At 33.9% G+C, this 15681-nt stretch overlaps 1 protein-coding gene across 6 annotated transcripts in view; it reads right to left on the minus strand.

The window, feature by feature from the left end:
• Positions 1–2475: 2475 nt before the first annotated feature.
• LOC136289883 (cadherin-19-like) overlaps positions 2476–15681 on the minus strand; it is a 126164-nt gene continuing 112958 nt past the window's right edge. For 5 of the 6 annotated variants that reach the window (XM_066184121.1, XM_066184139.1, XM_066184147.1 and 2 more), the window contains 2 exons: positions 15154–15405; positions 2476–12818 (listed from right to left, as the gene is read on the minus strand). In XM_066184121.1, the coding sequence (XP_066040218.1) occupies positions 12325–12818; positions 15154–15405 (746 nt within the window). In that variant the 3' untranslated portion in view covers positions 2476–12324. The remainder of the gene's footprint in view (positions 12819–15153; positions 15406–15681) is intronic. The other variant, XM_066184156.1, reaches the window with a different exon arrangement.

Below are 15681 nucleotides of genomic sequence, written 5' to 3' on the forward strand. Positions count from 1 at the left end.
CTGCAGTATACCTGACATGAGTACTGCTCAAAGGCAGAATTTAACCTTTCATGTCTGGTTTAAAGTGCTCAACTACTCTCCCATAATTTCCAGAAATTTTTGGCCCTGAGTTTCTATAAGTCTTATATGACCAACTAATTAGAAAACAGAGCACCACTTGACAAAATAAGTGATTTATAACAGAAGGTCCACTTCTGCAATTTGCAATGTTATTGGATGCTGTTAAAATAGTTAACACGCAAAATACTAATGCATGTTACCCTGAGAAGCTGCTCTTTTGAATTTACAATGGTAAAATAATCCTCACAGAATTTGTCAGGGTGAGGCTAATATTAGAACACCTCTCTGCAGAGAAGTGCAGGCAGGCAGGGGTAGATATGTCAAGGCAGCCCCATGTAAGCCTGACATGATTTCAGAGCTGCATAGTGGAGCTGCTTTTAGAACAAGCTAGCACAATTTCTTTCTAATAAGTTTTTATTGTTATTATTATAACCATGTGCTTGAATGGTAATATGGTTTCTTTATCTGCATCTGGCTGGCATCTGGACAACTCAGGGCATGGTGGGAATATTCACATGATACTCTCTTTATTCGCATGATACTCTCTTTATTCACACATACAGACACATTAAGCAGAGTTACAGGAGCAGAAAACCTCCAGTGCAGATCCTATTTGTGCTGCACTTCTTTTGCCACCTTCCCAGTATCATCTCGTAAAGCAGAGCATGCTCCATATGCTGCACTGAGTACCACTTTTCACAGCATTTTTGGTGAACTCATCAAACATTTTTAGTCCCTTGCACAGAAACTTATTGTCTATGCACGCAGCAAAGTAAATAATTTTGAGCTGTTGAAGGATGGGGATCAATATCCAGGCTGACAATTTATTGTTATAGTTAGATTTATTATGACTATACTTTCAAAAATTGCAAGTAAAAAACTTCATGAGGCAGAAAGATGTTGTACATACAATGGCCTAGATAAGAAAAACAAAGAAACAGAAAAGGATATTAGTTTGTATTCCTATAATCAAATTGAGTTTATGAACTTATTGTTTCTGAAATGAAATATCACTACATGGAATATCAGCTGCATTGACTGACCTTGAATTAAGACCTCTTAATATGTCTTAAGAGCTCTACAATACATTAATGCTTATCTCAAGAAGAATATCAAATACTTTAGTATTTCTTATACAGAATGGCAATAAAAATATTTAACATTTTTTTCCTCTCCTCCTGCAGCTGAACCCATATAGGTCAGGCACAAATAAGCCTAATTTGTTTACCAGTGGATATTGGATTAAGTTATGTGTTATTTGACAGAAAAATCACTTGGAAAGGAAAATACCTGAAATATTAACATTTGAAACCCTTGTGTGAATCTATTCTGAAATGAATCCTTTAAGAAAGAATTACAATTATTTGCAGAATTGGTTTCCTAGAAGATGAAAAAGAGGATGTAGAATAAAAACATTTATGTGAGAATAGTGTATTTCTAACCGAAGTGTTCAACTGATAAGTGACATAAACTTATTAAAACCTAGAATTAAAAATCCCATTCTGTTGCCACTGAAAAGTTAATCAGTGTGAAGCTAATCCTGGATATCAGGATTTTCCCACCAATAAGCTCCACAGTATATAAAATAGGCCCTACAGCAACACATCTTTGCTTTACATACTATATGAAATATAGTTAAACCCATATGAACCATCTTAAGTTCAAAATATTAAATAAATAAAAAGAAAGAAAATGAAGAAGAACCACAATAATCAGCATTTAAGTTATAATATAGGAGCATGAAGGGATGTACTTCATCTACTTAGTGGAAGCTGCTTGTGCAGTAATTCTCAATAAGCACTGGATCTTCGGGTCTTCTGTAAAGCAATAAAAATTCATTGCTTAAATAGATGAAAAAACGATTTTCTGCAACCATCAGAAAAATAAATAAATAAATAAATAAAGCCAGCAGACCCAGCTATATTTCATTAGGATTGTTTCAATAACTTTACAAGAAAAGTTCAGTTGATGGATGATTTTAACCCCACAAATACTGTACTGCAGCAACAAAGACATGTTAGAGTAGTAGCTCAAAACTCAAGAGCTTACTCCTACTGCTTTACTCCAATGTTTTGCAGTAAGGTGCAGAAATCCAAAGGACAAATAATAAGGTTTTCAGTGAATTGTTAAGGCTAGTCCAGAAGTTCAGAATAACATTTATATAAAACTGTTAGGCAAACATTTTCAGAATTCTTTCAATAGTATTATATTGTATAAAACTGCACATTGTTTAAGTGTATGAGTATAGCCTTAATGAGCCAATGTGCTTTTACAGACAGAATTTCCAGCAGTGCAACTCTTTAGTGATGTTTTTCCCATCACTTAATCTAAGCAAATCTGCATGAAACATAACCCCCAGTAAATGGCTCCGCACTTAAAAAAACACCCACTAAAAATATTCCCAAAATGACACTATTTTATGGACTTTTTGAATATGTTTTCTCAGTGTATGGGTGATTGATTGTTCCAGCCAAGAATCCTTTCTCAGTAAGAAGAAAAATACCTTCCAAGAAAATCAGTAGGCACTTGTTTATTTTCTACTTATTTTATATAAGATGGGGTTAAATATGCCCTAGAGATTCAGGATATCAGTTTCAGGTGGTAGGAATTTAAAACGTGTTGTAAATTGGATAATTGGGTTTTCTTAATTAGCTGTTTTGATGAGGAAGAATGCATAATCAAAAAAGGCATCCAAGATGAGAAGAAGGAAGTTTTTGAAAGCTATAATGTCAGATTGAGCTGGACTGCTGCCTGGAATGTGCTCAAAGATTAGCCTAAAAAAGCTCAAAGTGTAAATAGCATTGAAGGAAATAGTGGTTCTGTCAGAAAATTATGTTTTGCACTCTTTACACTGTTGCCACATATGTGCTTTTGAAAATTCAAATGATAGTTCAAGGTATAGTGGCATTTTATGAAAATCACATAGGAAAGAAAATTGACATTTCTGCCTCAGATTCATCTCTAAAGCTTATATTTTAATGACTTTTCAAGTTCTGAGGTTTTTTTTTCTGGTTTCTTTGTTTTTATGCTTTGTTATTCAATATGAGATATGACTTAATTTTGTTATTTTGGTTTTGACATGCATGACCTTTGTTTTCTTTTTTGTCCTCCCACATTCTTCTCTATGGTACAGGTTGCAGGGCTTCTCTTCAACAGCTATGAGAAATAGTAGTAAATGGGTAGGAATACAAGAAGTGCTTTGGGTATGCCTAGACTGAATCTAACTTTTTTGGGGGTATGCCAATTTCTGAAAAATGGCAAGGAATATTAAATTCACAGGAAGTCAGAAACAAAAACCAAAAATAAACCAAACCAAAACAAACAACAACAACAAAAAAAGTATGAAAAATTGCCTGTGATCAAAGAGAGTATGTAAGAATTGTTGGGATTAGGATGATGTTACCTATAAAAGAAAACAGTTTATGTATTTTCTCTACCTACATATGCATAATACTGTTTGCACCGCCTTATTAATGAAAAAAAGACAAACAGATTTTGGGGTGGTTGAGGTCCCCTACAAGAACCAATCACACTTCTGTTTGTTTGGTTGTTGTTTTGGAGTGTTTTTTGTTTGTTTTTTTTTGTGCATATTGGCATAAAGTCTTCATTATCTTTTCCTGAAACATTTCCTGTAGAAAAGAATCACCATTCTTAGACTGTTAAACTGCCAGATTTCAGCAGTCAAATTATTATTTAATACATGAAAAGGTAATAGTAATAAAAATCAAAGGAATATGAGATCAGATAATTTGTGTTTAACGATCCTGATTACATCTTTAAAAAAATTTCGCATTTTCAACTCCCTAGTAAGGATTAAAAAAAATGTTTCCCACCACACTGTCATGAACTTAGAATCTACAGTGAAATATCAGTAACATGTCAGTCTAAGAGAACAACATAATGGAAAGCATTTCTAATGTCCCAGGTCTCTGCAACAGCAGGAAAGTTGTTAGGTGTCTCTAAGGGTATTTTGCATCCTACAAAGATAAAAAAAAATGAAATTCTTCTTTTATTAAAGCTTAAGTTGTAGAACTCCCAGTAGGTTCCATTTCTGACTGTCTTTCAAACTGCATTCCACAATGACGCTTCTACCTACCTGCTGAGGTTTGTTTTCCTCCTGCTCTTTTGGGTTTTTTTTCTTTTTTTTTTTTTTCCTTTTTCTTTTAAAGGTGTGCATTAAAGAAACATCAAGAAAATGCTCAGAGTAAAAAGTGCACACTTGTCAGAATCCTACAAGCCAGTAAATCAATAAGGAGGAGAGACTTGGAAAGCTAAAATTGTTCTGCATGATCTTTAGTGGAAACCAATATACAAAGGCAGTGTGCATTTTGCAAGGAACGTCAGGAACAGTTAATTTATGTCCTGGATAATACAAAGGAAAATTAGAAAGATGGTACAAACTGGATTTAGTTTTCAGTGCCCAGAAATTATTTGTTTCCATTTATACTTATATTGATATATTTATATTTTTATAGTATATTTAGTATCAACCCAATATACCAATTATACTAATAGCCTGAAAACATCTGCTTTATTCCTAAGTGATGAGGACTCCAGACAGCTCTGCTGCAACAGTTATTTGGTGCATTTGGCTGTCCCTACAATGACTTGCATTGCAAAGCTCTTTTTTTGGACAGGAGAAAAAAAGCAAATGAGAAAACATCAGCCAAGTGTACTCTTTGAATTTTTGCTGTTCCAAAATTTTGCAGGTTTTTACAGAATCAATCAATTTGTGGATTTTTTTAGAGGACTTCTTTACTTCTCTATTCATCAGGTTCTCATTGTCTCTACCACTCTCCAATACTAATGGAAAATAAATATTTCAATCCTGTTCCAATAAATCTGGAAGACTACTTTTAGTTTGTGGGTTGGTTGGGTTTTTTGATGACTCCAAACCATCTATCACACAGGAGCAGTTAGACAGCAGAAGACCAACAAATTTTCTGCTGGACAGGGATGTATGAATGAAAAAATGTGGTGAACAATTAGGAGTTTCATATTACAAATATACTCTGAAGAAATAGCAAGGATGAAAATACATTTCTGACAAATACATAAAAATCACATTATTCTAATATTGTCTACTTTTTCACTGGTAATACAGACCAACAGAAAGGTAAGGGATATCCTCACATCTTTTCAGGGCAATTTCTCTTCCAGAACTACTTGAAATTTTAGGAGATTAATTCTTATTTTCTGGATGTGTTTTCCCTTTGAAGACATTCCAGTGATTGTAGATGTGTAGGTAGAAATTATGGAGATGTTACTGTTTGTGAGTGGCTTGGTATTAAGATAACACAAAACAGCTATTCTCTGGATTTATCTTGGCCTGAGAGAAGATATGTTATGGCTTGCTTAAACATGAAGAATTATGTAACTGTAAGGTAACTATTATCTGATTTGTTCCAGCTTTATTTAGCTTTTTGTAAGCATATGGTGTAACTGTATATCCGTATTTGTATTTTTGTATTTGCTTGAAAGAGTTTGCTGTAGAATGAACGTATGATCTTAAAATCCAGAATATAATATCATAAAATGTGAAGAGGCCTTGAAATATTGTCCCAGAATGCTGCCATTAGAACAGGATGCTGCAAGGTGCAAACAGCTTACTAGTGCTTAGCTTCTGGTCACTGAAGGGATGCAATACTGCAACCTGTGTTAAAATGAACTTTAGAATAAATAAATATTCAATCTATGTAGAACAAAGCATATAAAATACAATCAGGCATATAGACCAGCAAAGGAAGATTTACATGTAAAGAATGCTAGCAAACATATAAAATGCCCTCAAGCAAATATTTTGGTCACATGACAAATTTTTTTTTCCCCATGGCCTACAAAACCTAAACTGACCAACTCAGGTGGCTATAGAGTTCTTTTATTTGAAATGTAGTGGTTTAAAATCAGCTGGGAATTAAATTCCAAATAAGATGCTTCCCTTCCCTGTGCCCGCCTCAGGTGAGAGAGGGATAAAGACAGAGATGATGGGTTGAGAGAAAAACCTACTGAAAACAAACATTAATGGGATGAGAAATGAACAATGACAACATTATTATTAACAAAAGTATATAAAAGGGAGGGTGATTTACACTCAAACAAGGTTCTCACCACCTTGACTCTGCATGGCCACTAGGACAAAGAAAATTGATGGATGATATTTCAGGATCTACAAGTTGTTTCCAGCTCAGGAGCTAGCAAACTACAGGAATCATTTGACATCTTTTGGCCTTGATTTCATACACCTTTCTCTGAATTTCCTGAAATTTGTGGTATCAAAATAGCTATATCCACAGGGAGTTGATTTGGAAACCTTTAACTGTCAGTTGGAAAATATAAAGCAATAATAACCATTCAAGACTGACAGGAGCTACCCCCAAAGAGAAAATATCGATTTTTTTTTTTTTAAAAATTCCAAATGTCCATGAAGGTAAAAAGACTAAGATGAGTCCTTATACACCTATCCGATTGAGGGAAGTAGATAGAGCTTTGGGAGTGATTATCAGTGAATTACTGTACACAGTGAGATGAAGGAGAGGTATTAGGAGGAGTTTTTTGCTATGGAAGGTCTACCACATCTAAGCCTTTCCCATAAGCGAAGATGCCTCTCTCATTTTGAAGTCCTGGAGAGTCCAGCCTGCCTTGAATTTATATGATGTCTGAGTTAGTGGAAATGCAGAATGGGAAGAAAATTGAATAGCTTACTCAAGTTTTTAGGTGGCTGAGTTTGAGTGAGATGTACCACAGGGGATGCAAGAGCTTGTAGAAGCTGTCTAGGATGTTTTTGCATTCAGTGGTGGAAAAGCAAATTAAGACTTTTGTGACTACAGAAAGAATCTTGAAGATGTGTTTACTTTAGACACTAATCTTTGAGAATTCTTATAAAATAATATTTTTTTTTATTTCTTCTCTGTGTTATGCTAATAAATTATATTTCTTCTCAGTGTTGCGCTAATAAAAAACCTCCTTTGGGATGTATAAAGTGAAAACCAAACTGAAACATTTTATTTTGGCTTAATTGAGAAACAAATTATGAATACTTTGAATTCATAAGTGATATAAGTAAATTTTCATTTGCAACCAACGAAATGAGGTTCAACAGACACCAATGAATTGTGGGCATATTGAATTAGATGGTTGGAAGTCTAGAAGGAGATATTTAAAGATAAGTTCCTTTATCACTTCATTTACGTCTGTTGGACAACTTATCTTGGTTTGCCAAAGTGTTTGTATATATGCAATAAGTAATAAATTATAAACTAGATTTTTTTGTCCTACCAAAATACTTTAATAATAATATTGGAACTACTTTTGGGATACCTTTTAAATGAATGTGGGAATTTCAGAAACAATTCCAGTGTGGCTGGTCAGAGTCTGAAAAACAGTAATTAACAGCTGTTGAGTAATTAAACAGTTGGGCAGTCTACTATCAATTTAGGTTCATAGTCAACATTTTATATTATAGATTTTATTGTACAGGTTTTGTTAATATTTGATTTTTTTTGCCTTTTCTGAAATGAATATTGTTGTCATTTCATAGTTATTTTAGCAGCTAAACTATCCTTGTCCCATTTAATTGCCTACTGGATGGGTGCCCAGTAAAATAGCAGATTTTTTTTTTTTTTTGAGCACTATTTCTAGAATGGATGATCTTTATTTTTTTCACTACATTTTAACCATTTTCCATTTTTCTTTCTTCAGGGTCATCCAATTTTTGCTTATCTCTCAAGTGACTTCACTATTTATAACGAATGATATTTTTTACATTTTTAAGTCCAATTTACTGAATCAGTATATTAAAAATTCCTTTTCCGTCTCCCAAGCAACTAAAAAATTTGTCAAAGATGCCCATTTTAAAGACTTTTCAGATGAATTTCTAATGAGAGACAGAATAGATAGATAGATAGATACTTACATACATACATACATACATGTTCCTTCAGGTAAGTTTGTATTCTTTTAAGCTTTTATCTAATGACTTCTGTAGTATCCTTTTGGTCAGATATATGTATGCAGACTTTATTGTCTCTCTACAAACCAAATCAATTTTAACCCCCATACGTGGAGTGTTACTTAAATTGTAAACTTTAATATTATGAAATTATTATCTAAATAATAATTAAAATGTTTAGGAAATTAAGAGCCTTGGATATCCTGTTCCAGTTTCTGCTCTTTGAGAGGTTTTTTTAAGCAATGATGTTTTCTAATTATATTTATTACATTTTGCTCTTAATGCCATATACCCAACTACCTTTGCTGGCACACATCTTGTTGAGTCCTCCACATATTTATGACCCATGTTATTTTCTGTTTGCTGTGGGTAAGTGTTTACTGATGTAAGCAATCTCTCTGTATGCATGTTTTATCTTTCTGTGTATATTCGAGTTAAATGTTACCGTTCCTTGAACTCCATATATGAGGCACAAGGCTGATATGAAATCATGTAGAGAAGAATTTCCCTTTTCCTAAACAAATATGAAAACAACCAAATTATTATTTTCAAATGTGTCAGCATTTTTTTTAATAAACATTAATTCTCTCTATTTTTCTTTGTAAGACATAGCTTTACCAGTTTTCTGGTAAAAAAATATTACAGACTTAACTAATAGCTACTGTTTTTTTTTTCATATAAATTCTATTCTATTTGTTCATAATTTGGATCAAGGGTGAAATGTCTTATTTTCCAGAATGTAAAATCACATAAGCGCCTTCAACTTCTGCTCCTTCCAGAGCATATATTAGATCTGGCTTTCAAGAATAAAATGCGCACTGTCTTTTCAAACAAATTTTACCCTCATCTGACTGGGTGACCCCTTATAATTAAGAATGAGTGTAAAAACAGCCATATTTCCAATGCAGATTTTGAAAGCAAAGCTAGGAGTGTAATGACAATACCTGTGAGAAAAAATGCGGTAGGCAGATTACGTGAATTGAAGACTAAAACCATCTTCAGTAATGTGCAAAATTTCTTTTCAGTGTTATGCTAATAAAAAACCTGCATTGGGATGTATGAAGTCAAAACCAAACTGAAACTTTTTATTTTGGCTTAATTGATAAACAAAACATATTTTTCCAGTGACAACAATGAGTCTGAAGCTGCAATATGCTATCATGTTATTTGTAAATTTTTTTTAACTTTAGACATCTGAATGCTAAGCATTTATTGTATATGCAGAGTCATAATTTCCTTGGCTTTTGTATAGTAGAAAAAAACCTACAACACTCTGAATCCATATGTGTGAGACTGAAACAGAAAGCCAATCTTTTGTCTGGTATTTCACCAATTCTTAAATTCTCTCTTTACCAGGTTACAGAAAAAGACATCTGTAGGAGTATCTCTTCAAAGCATTCATACAGAAAAGCAGTGTGTGTGATCATACTTCCTTTCACCATGAAATAAGTCTTCCTTATATTCCCTTGGGCAGGCCATGAACAGCTGAATATTTATTTATCATCTATCACCATATTTGCATTCTTCAGTTCAGCCAATAACATAGTGAATTCTAGCTAGTAATCAAATTTTGAAAGATAAAAATAATAGAAGATTCTATTGGGAAAACCATGACACAATTTAATAGATTTCATCAGCAGAAACTCCACCGTATAACTTATCCTTTATTAATTTCATGTTACTTATGACTGTGATCTCTTAAATGATAATTTTTTTTTCTTAGAATGTTTGCTTCCTTCAAATAAGAAGACAATTCTAACAAACCTTTTTCTACACACTTTTCAGCAAACCTAAAGGAAGTTTGAAGTTACTAGATAAGTTCAGTGTTTTTTACTCACATGTGGAAATAAATTGACAAGGCTGGCTTAGATAGAATGCCAGGAACCTAATACGGTGTGGTCCAGTAACAGCTAGGAATAACTTCTTGTTTCAGAGCAAAACATGCCCTTTCTCTGTTATGTAAACATGATCTAATGCCCCTTTTTTTCAGCTAAATATCATTTAAGATCCATTGCAGGCCATTATTCTTTTTCACATAGAAATTACTGACAATGGCCTACATGGGTTACAAAAACTGTGTTAGTGGTATGCACTACTTACAAAAAAAAATGTTTATTGTTAAAATACCTCACAGTAAAAAGAGAAAATATAAACACAGTGATTTGGTGTTCAAGGCTATTTTCCCACATAAATGGACAAAATCTCTGGATTGAGAAAGGATCAGACACTGTTATCCTTTTTGTCTAAATACAACCTGAAAGCACAAAGAATTCTCTTAAAGCCACTGGGACCATCTGTGGAATTAGAATTTGTTTAGGGTATAACCCGCATAAATCTACAGACCTAATCCTAAACACGCAGTTTTCACTATTGTCAACAACCAGTGTTGTGTAGTTGTGCTGTCTTTCTCTAGTCCTCTCCATGGAGCAAATTATTAATATGTAAAATGTTTTCTCAAATAAAAGTTATTTTATCACATCTGTTTGAAAGCCATTGGAGTAAATAGTTAGAGTCATTAACACAATCTTTTTACTTGTGCATCTTTCAAAGCTCATGTGTAGCTGCTCATTCACACTAGCATCCTACCATAAGACTGGCAAGAATCTTTGTTTTTTTTCTTATGAAGCAGGTGCTGCCTCATCTGCCCCTGGTCAGAGGGCCACCCTGCCCCGTTACCCCACCACCCATAATTTTCCAGCTATGAATATAACAAATAATATTTCTGTCCTTACCAGACCTCACACTGGAAGTCTCTCCTGATTTTCAAACACTTCCATGTTTTATTTTTAGGTATCAAGAATTTAAATTCTGCACTGGCACTTTTCCACTAAGCCTACATACCCTGGTTTTCTTCAGTGAGGAGCAACTACAATAAACATTGCAGAATTTGTTTGTTGGGGCGGGTTTATTTATTTGTTTCTTCCTTGCATAAGCTTTCCTGACTCTGTAATTCAGTTGCACTAACTTGAAATATTACTTACAAAAGGAAGAAAAAATAAAAAAGGAAAAACAGAAAGAAATATGTTGCATAATTTGGTTTATCATGGTGCCAGCCTTTAGGTGATTGAATCAGTTGATTGCAGGATATAATTTCTGTAAATTAAGTACTCAGTGAAAGAGAGGTGAATAAAATACAGGCAGGTTGTTTTTTCCAGATAGACTATTTTAAAAACATTTGATGACCTCAGTTCCAAAATTGCTGTTGGGTAGTGGTATAAGTAAAGAAATTTTCTGAGATAGCTTTATATTTGTTATGGAATGGTTGGAAAAAAATACAGTGTAAAAGTAATTTTGAAATCTTACTTGAGTCTTGCAGAATGTTTCAGGATCATTTTCAAAGCGGATTAACATTTAAAACATTTTATTATCTTATTATCTAATGTCATACATAAAGTTTTATAACCATCAGTTTAGCATTTTAAAGATTCTTAATATTGTTATAATAAAACTGGCTACTGCAGCTAATTTTATATTCCATAATAAAAAAATAAATCTGTGCTGGTAAATCAGTCATCCTTTTAACTCTTAATAAAAGGAAAAATGTCTGTATTTGGACAGCATTTTGTTCTAAGTGCAGTAATATATAATGTGGTCGATTGCAGTATTTAAGTAAAGTATTGATTCTTTTTTCCTATCTTATTTGCCAAATTAAGTGTTGGTTTACACATTTTCCAATAGCTCCATCAAAATCTAAAATGGTAGCAAATACTTGCTGATGTCATAATGGGTTTTCATTTTTATACTGATAGGAAAAGACATTTGTTTTACTTTTATCATTCTAAGAACAATAAATAGATGATTTTATGAGCACTTCTGACAATGGCATTTGAATATCTAGGGTCTATTTTTTCGAACAATTATATTTATATAATGAAGCATTATACAAATATGCGTGTTTAACTTTGGTTAATGTATGTATTCAACTGTAACAGCAAAAGTCTGTCAGCTTTGGAAACTGTTTAAAGCTTATGCATGACAGAATGTTTAAAACATCCATTTATGGCTTCTACTCCTCCTTTTGCACAAGCAAGATCCAGATTTTCAGTATCCAGAAGAGAATCTAGATATCCAAAGCAGCAAAGTTTGCATTTAAGCACTTAGATTACCACAAGGTTTTTAAACTATAACCTCCATCCTTTCATGTGGTAACACCTCTGGTGTGTTCTATTCTTTCAAGAGATTTCTACATCCAAAACTTACCATATTAAAACCTCTTATTTCCCATGTTTTAATGAGGGATGATCTCCTTTTTAAAAATCCACAACTGCTTTTGGTTGCTGAGACTTAGGATAACAAAAGAGCAATTCAAAGAGTGCCTAATCCCCCACAGTTCTATGGGAAGAGTACATGCCTGCAAGCTGATTAAAGTGAGGTCCCCAGTCTGCAAGGTAATCATAGCTTTGATCCATGTCTGAAGTGTTTGAACCCAAGGAACTCAGGGATCCTGCCAAGGAACCAGTCCCCTCAAACGCATAGGTCTGAAGTGAGTCGTAGGGAGGAACGCTGGGATCTGCATTTGCTTCTTCGAGCTTTTCTGAAATGAATTGCCTGAAGATCGCGCTGTCTGGGCCGACCTGCAGGGACTGTCTGTAGAGGCTCTGGATTTCGGAGGCTGCCTTCTTCCGAGGTCTGTGGGTCCGCATGACAGAGCGAGTCCTCAGCGCTGAAATATCAAAGGCTTCTGTGTCCTGCTCACCCCCTCCTTCATCGTCATAACTGACAATGTTCTCTCTGAATTCTTCCATCTTCTCTGAAAAGGGAGGCTTCTTCTTTTGCTGCTGCCTTATTGTTACAATTGCCAAGAAGAACACTGACAAAACAAAAAGAAAAGAGAAGGGACAAGAGAGAAATTAAACAGAACTAGAGCCTTTGAATGTGCTTGGAAAGATTAAAAAATCACTTCTTATATAAGTATCAATGCTGTTGCAAAGTGAAGCTATCTTAACAAATTTATAGAGCTGTAATTTTTATGGATTTTATGGTTTTGAAGTGAGCAATGGGTGTGTTGGGAAAATGGCTACAAAGGGAATTGTAAAAAAGGCGAATTAAATGGACCAGTTCTTTTGGTAGATGCAAATTTGAAACTGATGGAAACACAGGTTATGCTTTTTGAAAGTGCTTTTTTATCACATAATATATCCATTTTACATTCAGAATTTAAATTCTTAATCTCTATCAGTCTCTCTGATAAAAGCCCCATCAAGATCAAAAGAAAAATGAGACAATGAGCAAGATTTCCTCCTCAACTCGTTGAATCATTCAGTTCTATAGACTATGCAGAATGGTTCAACTATTTCTCTTGTGCTGGTTTGCAAATTTGAAGACTCACTAAGTTCTGTGTCATTTTACTCTTAAGGCCTATGAATCAGATCATCTTATTTCTTTCATACGTGAAAAGTTTCTTAATTTTTCTTTTAAAGCATTGTTTTTTAATCCCACATAATTTCATTTTAACTGATCATCCCTTTGAATTACTCTTTGACTTCCAGAGAGATTAATTCTTTCAGTTTAAACTATATCTTGCTGCAGTTCTACTTATGTTTTTTTTTTTTTTTTTTTTTTTTTTTTTTTTACTTAGGATATAATACAACTACCAAGAATTACGGCATTTTACTTGACTTAAGAATATGAGGAACATGAAGTTGTTCTTTTTTCTATTTATTTACAATAAACTATTCTATTTGCTTGGGAGATACCAACAGAAGACTTGAAAGTACTGAAAACAAGATTTTCTACCATGTATGCACGAAACAGGTGGTTTTAGCTTTCCAAACACTTTGCCTGGTGAACTCTGCTGATGGTATACTTTCTACTTGAAAACTAGTTTTCAGAGATAAATGGCAAACTTACAATATATATAACATTTTATTATTTAATTTAAAATAGTTACAAAAATACATTTAAAAATTAAGGAATTTTTAGTATTTATGTTTGTAAACAGTGTAGTAGATTAGTTTTTTTCTTCTTTTGGACTAATATATTTATCTGTATCCCTGCTTTGACTTTTGTGATATGAATAGGCCCACTAGATGCCATGAGTTTATTCAACCTGAAGAGAGAACCTTTCTGCAAGAACCCAAAAAATCATTGCTGAATAATTCCTCTGATGGCCTGGATAACACAGTGATACAGTTTACCTGATCCTTAGTCCCTGAGGTCAATAACAGCAAGTGAACATATTCAGATACCCTGCAACCATCAAACAAAACTTGAAATGCACACTGACCTGTAAACTAAAAACTGACTAAAAGATGTAAGACAGATATTTAAGCTCAGATTTAAAAAGATAACTCTGGAAGTGCAGGCAAGCCTAGTAAAAAACAAAATCATTGTATGTTCCCGTGTCCTTGTTTGGAAACCGGGACATGGATGTAGGGGAACTAGCGCATCCTTGGGCTTTGCTATGGAGTCAAGAAATGACTGGTGTCTGGAATGGCCAGCCTTGAGTTGGTTTGATTTTGAGGGCTGTTTGCCAGTTGTGCATGACTCTTTATAAAGGTATTATAAAAACTCCTTTGCATTTGAACCACTCTCAATCCCAGTTTTCAGATTCATAAATTCCCAAATGTGTTGGAGGTTGAATTGACATCTCCCGTGAGGAAAAAAGAGATGTCTAACATTTGGACAAAATGCTGTCTAGAGATGTAACCTTAATTGGCAGAGAAAGTCCCTGTGTCTGGAGCTTTCTGACTGATGTCAGATTCCCTTTTCCTTTTATTATTTGTAATTGATCTCAGTTCTACATTTGCCATTCCTAAGCCAGAATGAGTAGGGTTCTACCTCTTTTAATATATTCCTACACTAGCCAGTTTTCTTGTGTAATGCTGTCTTCAGCTTTACCTGTTTTCAATACCGACTTTGGGCCCTGAAATCTTTATTATTGCAATGCCGTGAGAGTTAAGAGGACCATGACTCAACTACGCCCAACTTTTAGGAAATTGTGTAAGAATTCAAATTTTACTGAAAGCTGGGGAGAGGAAGGGAGAAATTATAGTTAAGAAAACAGGAAAGAAATGAAAATTTTGCCTTATTTCAATGTTTCCCAGTGGCCCAGTATTTCCAGTCTTCGAGTCAAGGATCCATCTTTGTTACTCAACCAACCCCACTGTAAAAGGAACAAAGCCATTTTTCTTACTTGTACTTACCTAGGAATATTAATATGCAAGCTAAAACAGCAACTAAAGCCTCTGTGCTGAGACCCAAGGAATACATGAAAGCTCCATATCGACAGTAGAAGATGTTAACTTCAGTGTCGCAGTCGCAGACAGTGACAGTCAGAGTATTTGTGCTCGTCAGTGGTGGGGTTCCATTATCCTGAATTAAGATTGGCAAGTAGAAAAAAAACTGCTCTTCCCTCCTGAAGCCATTTTTTCCTGTGAAAATTCCAGCTGTGTTATCTAAAAGATAAATTATTATCATGATATGCAAAATATCATATACAAAATGTATCTTATGTAAATACAAAGTATTACATATTTTGTAACTACAACAATAATATTGAGTGGAATCTGACCTATTCAAAAGCAATGGTATTCTGCAAAGCTACATATTAAGAAAGGTAAAAAAAGTAAAGCCGGCACTGACATTTGGTGCATATTTTGTCAATTGTGAATGAATTGCATTTATTTTTGATGTATGTACTCCAGGGAGCAATAATAAAATTTGACCAAAGA

The sequence above is a fragment of the Chamaea fasciata genome, unplaced genomic scaffold (assembly GCF_029207755.1).
Source record: "Chamaea fasciata isolate MVZ Bird 193981 ecotype frontalis unplaced genomic scaffold, bChaFas1.0.hap1 SCAF_1, whole genome shotgun sequence".
In the NCBI taxonomy this organism is placed as follows: Eukaryota; Metazoa; Chordata; class Aves; order Passeriformes; family Sylviidae; genus Chamaea; species Chamaea fasciata.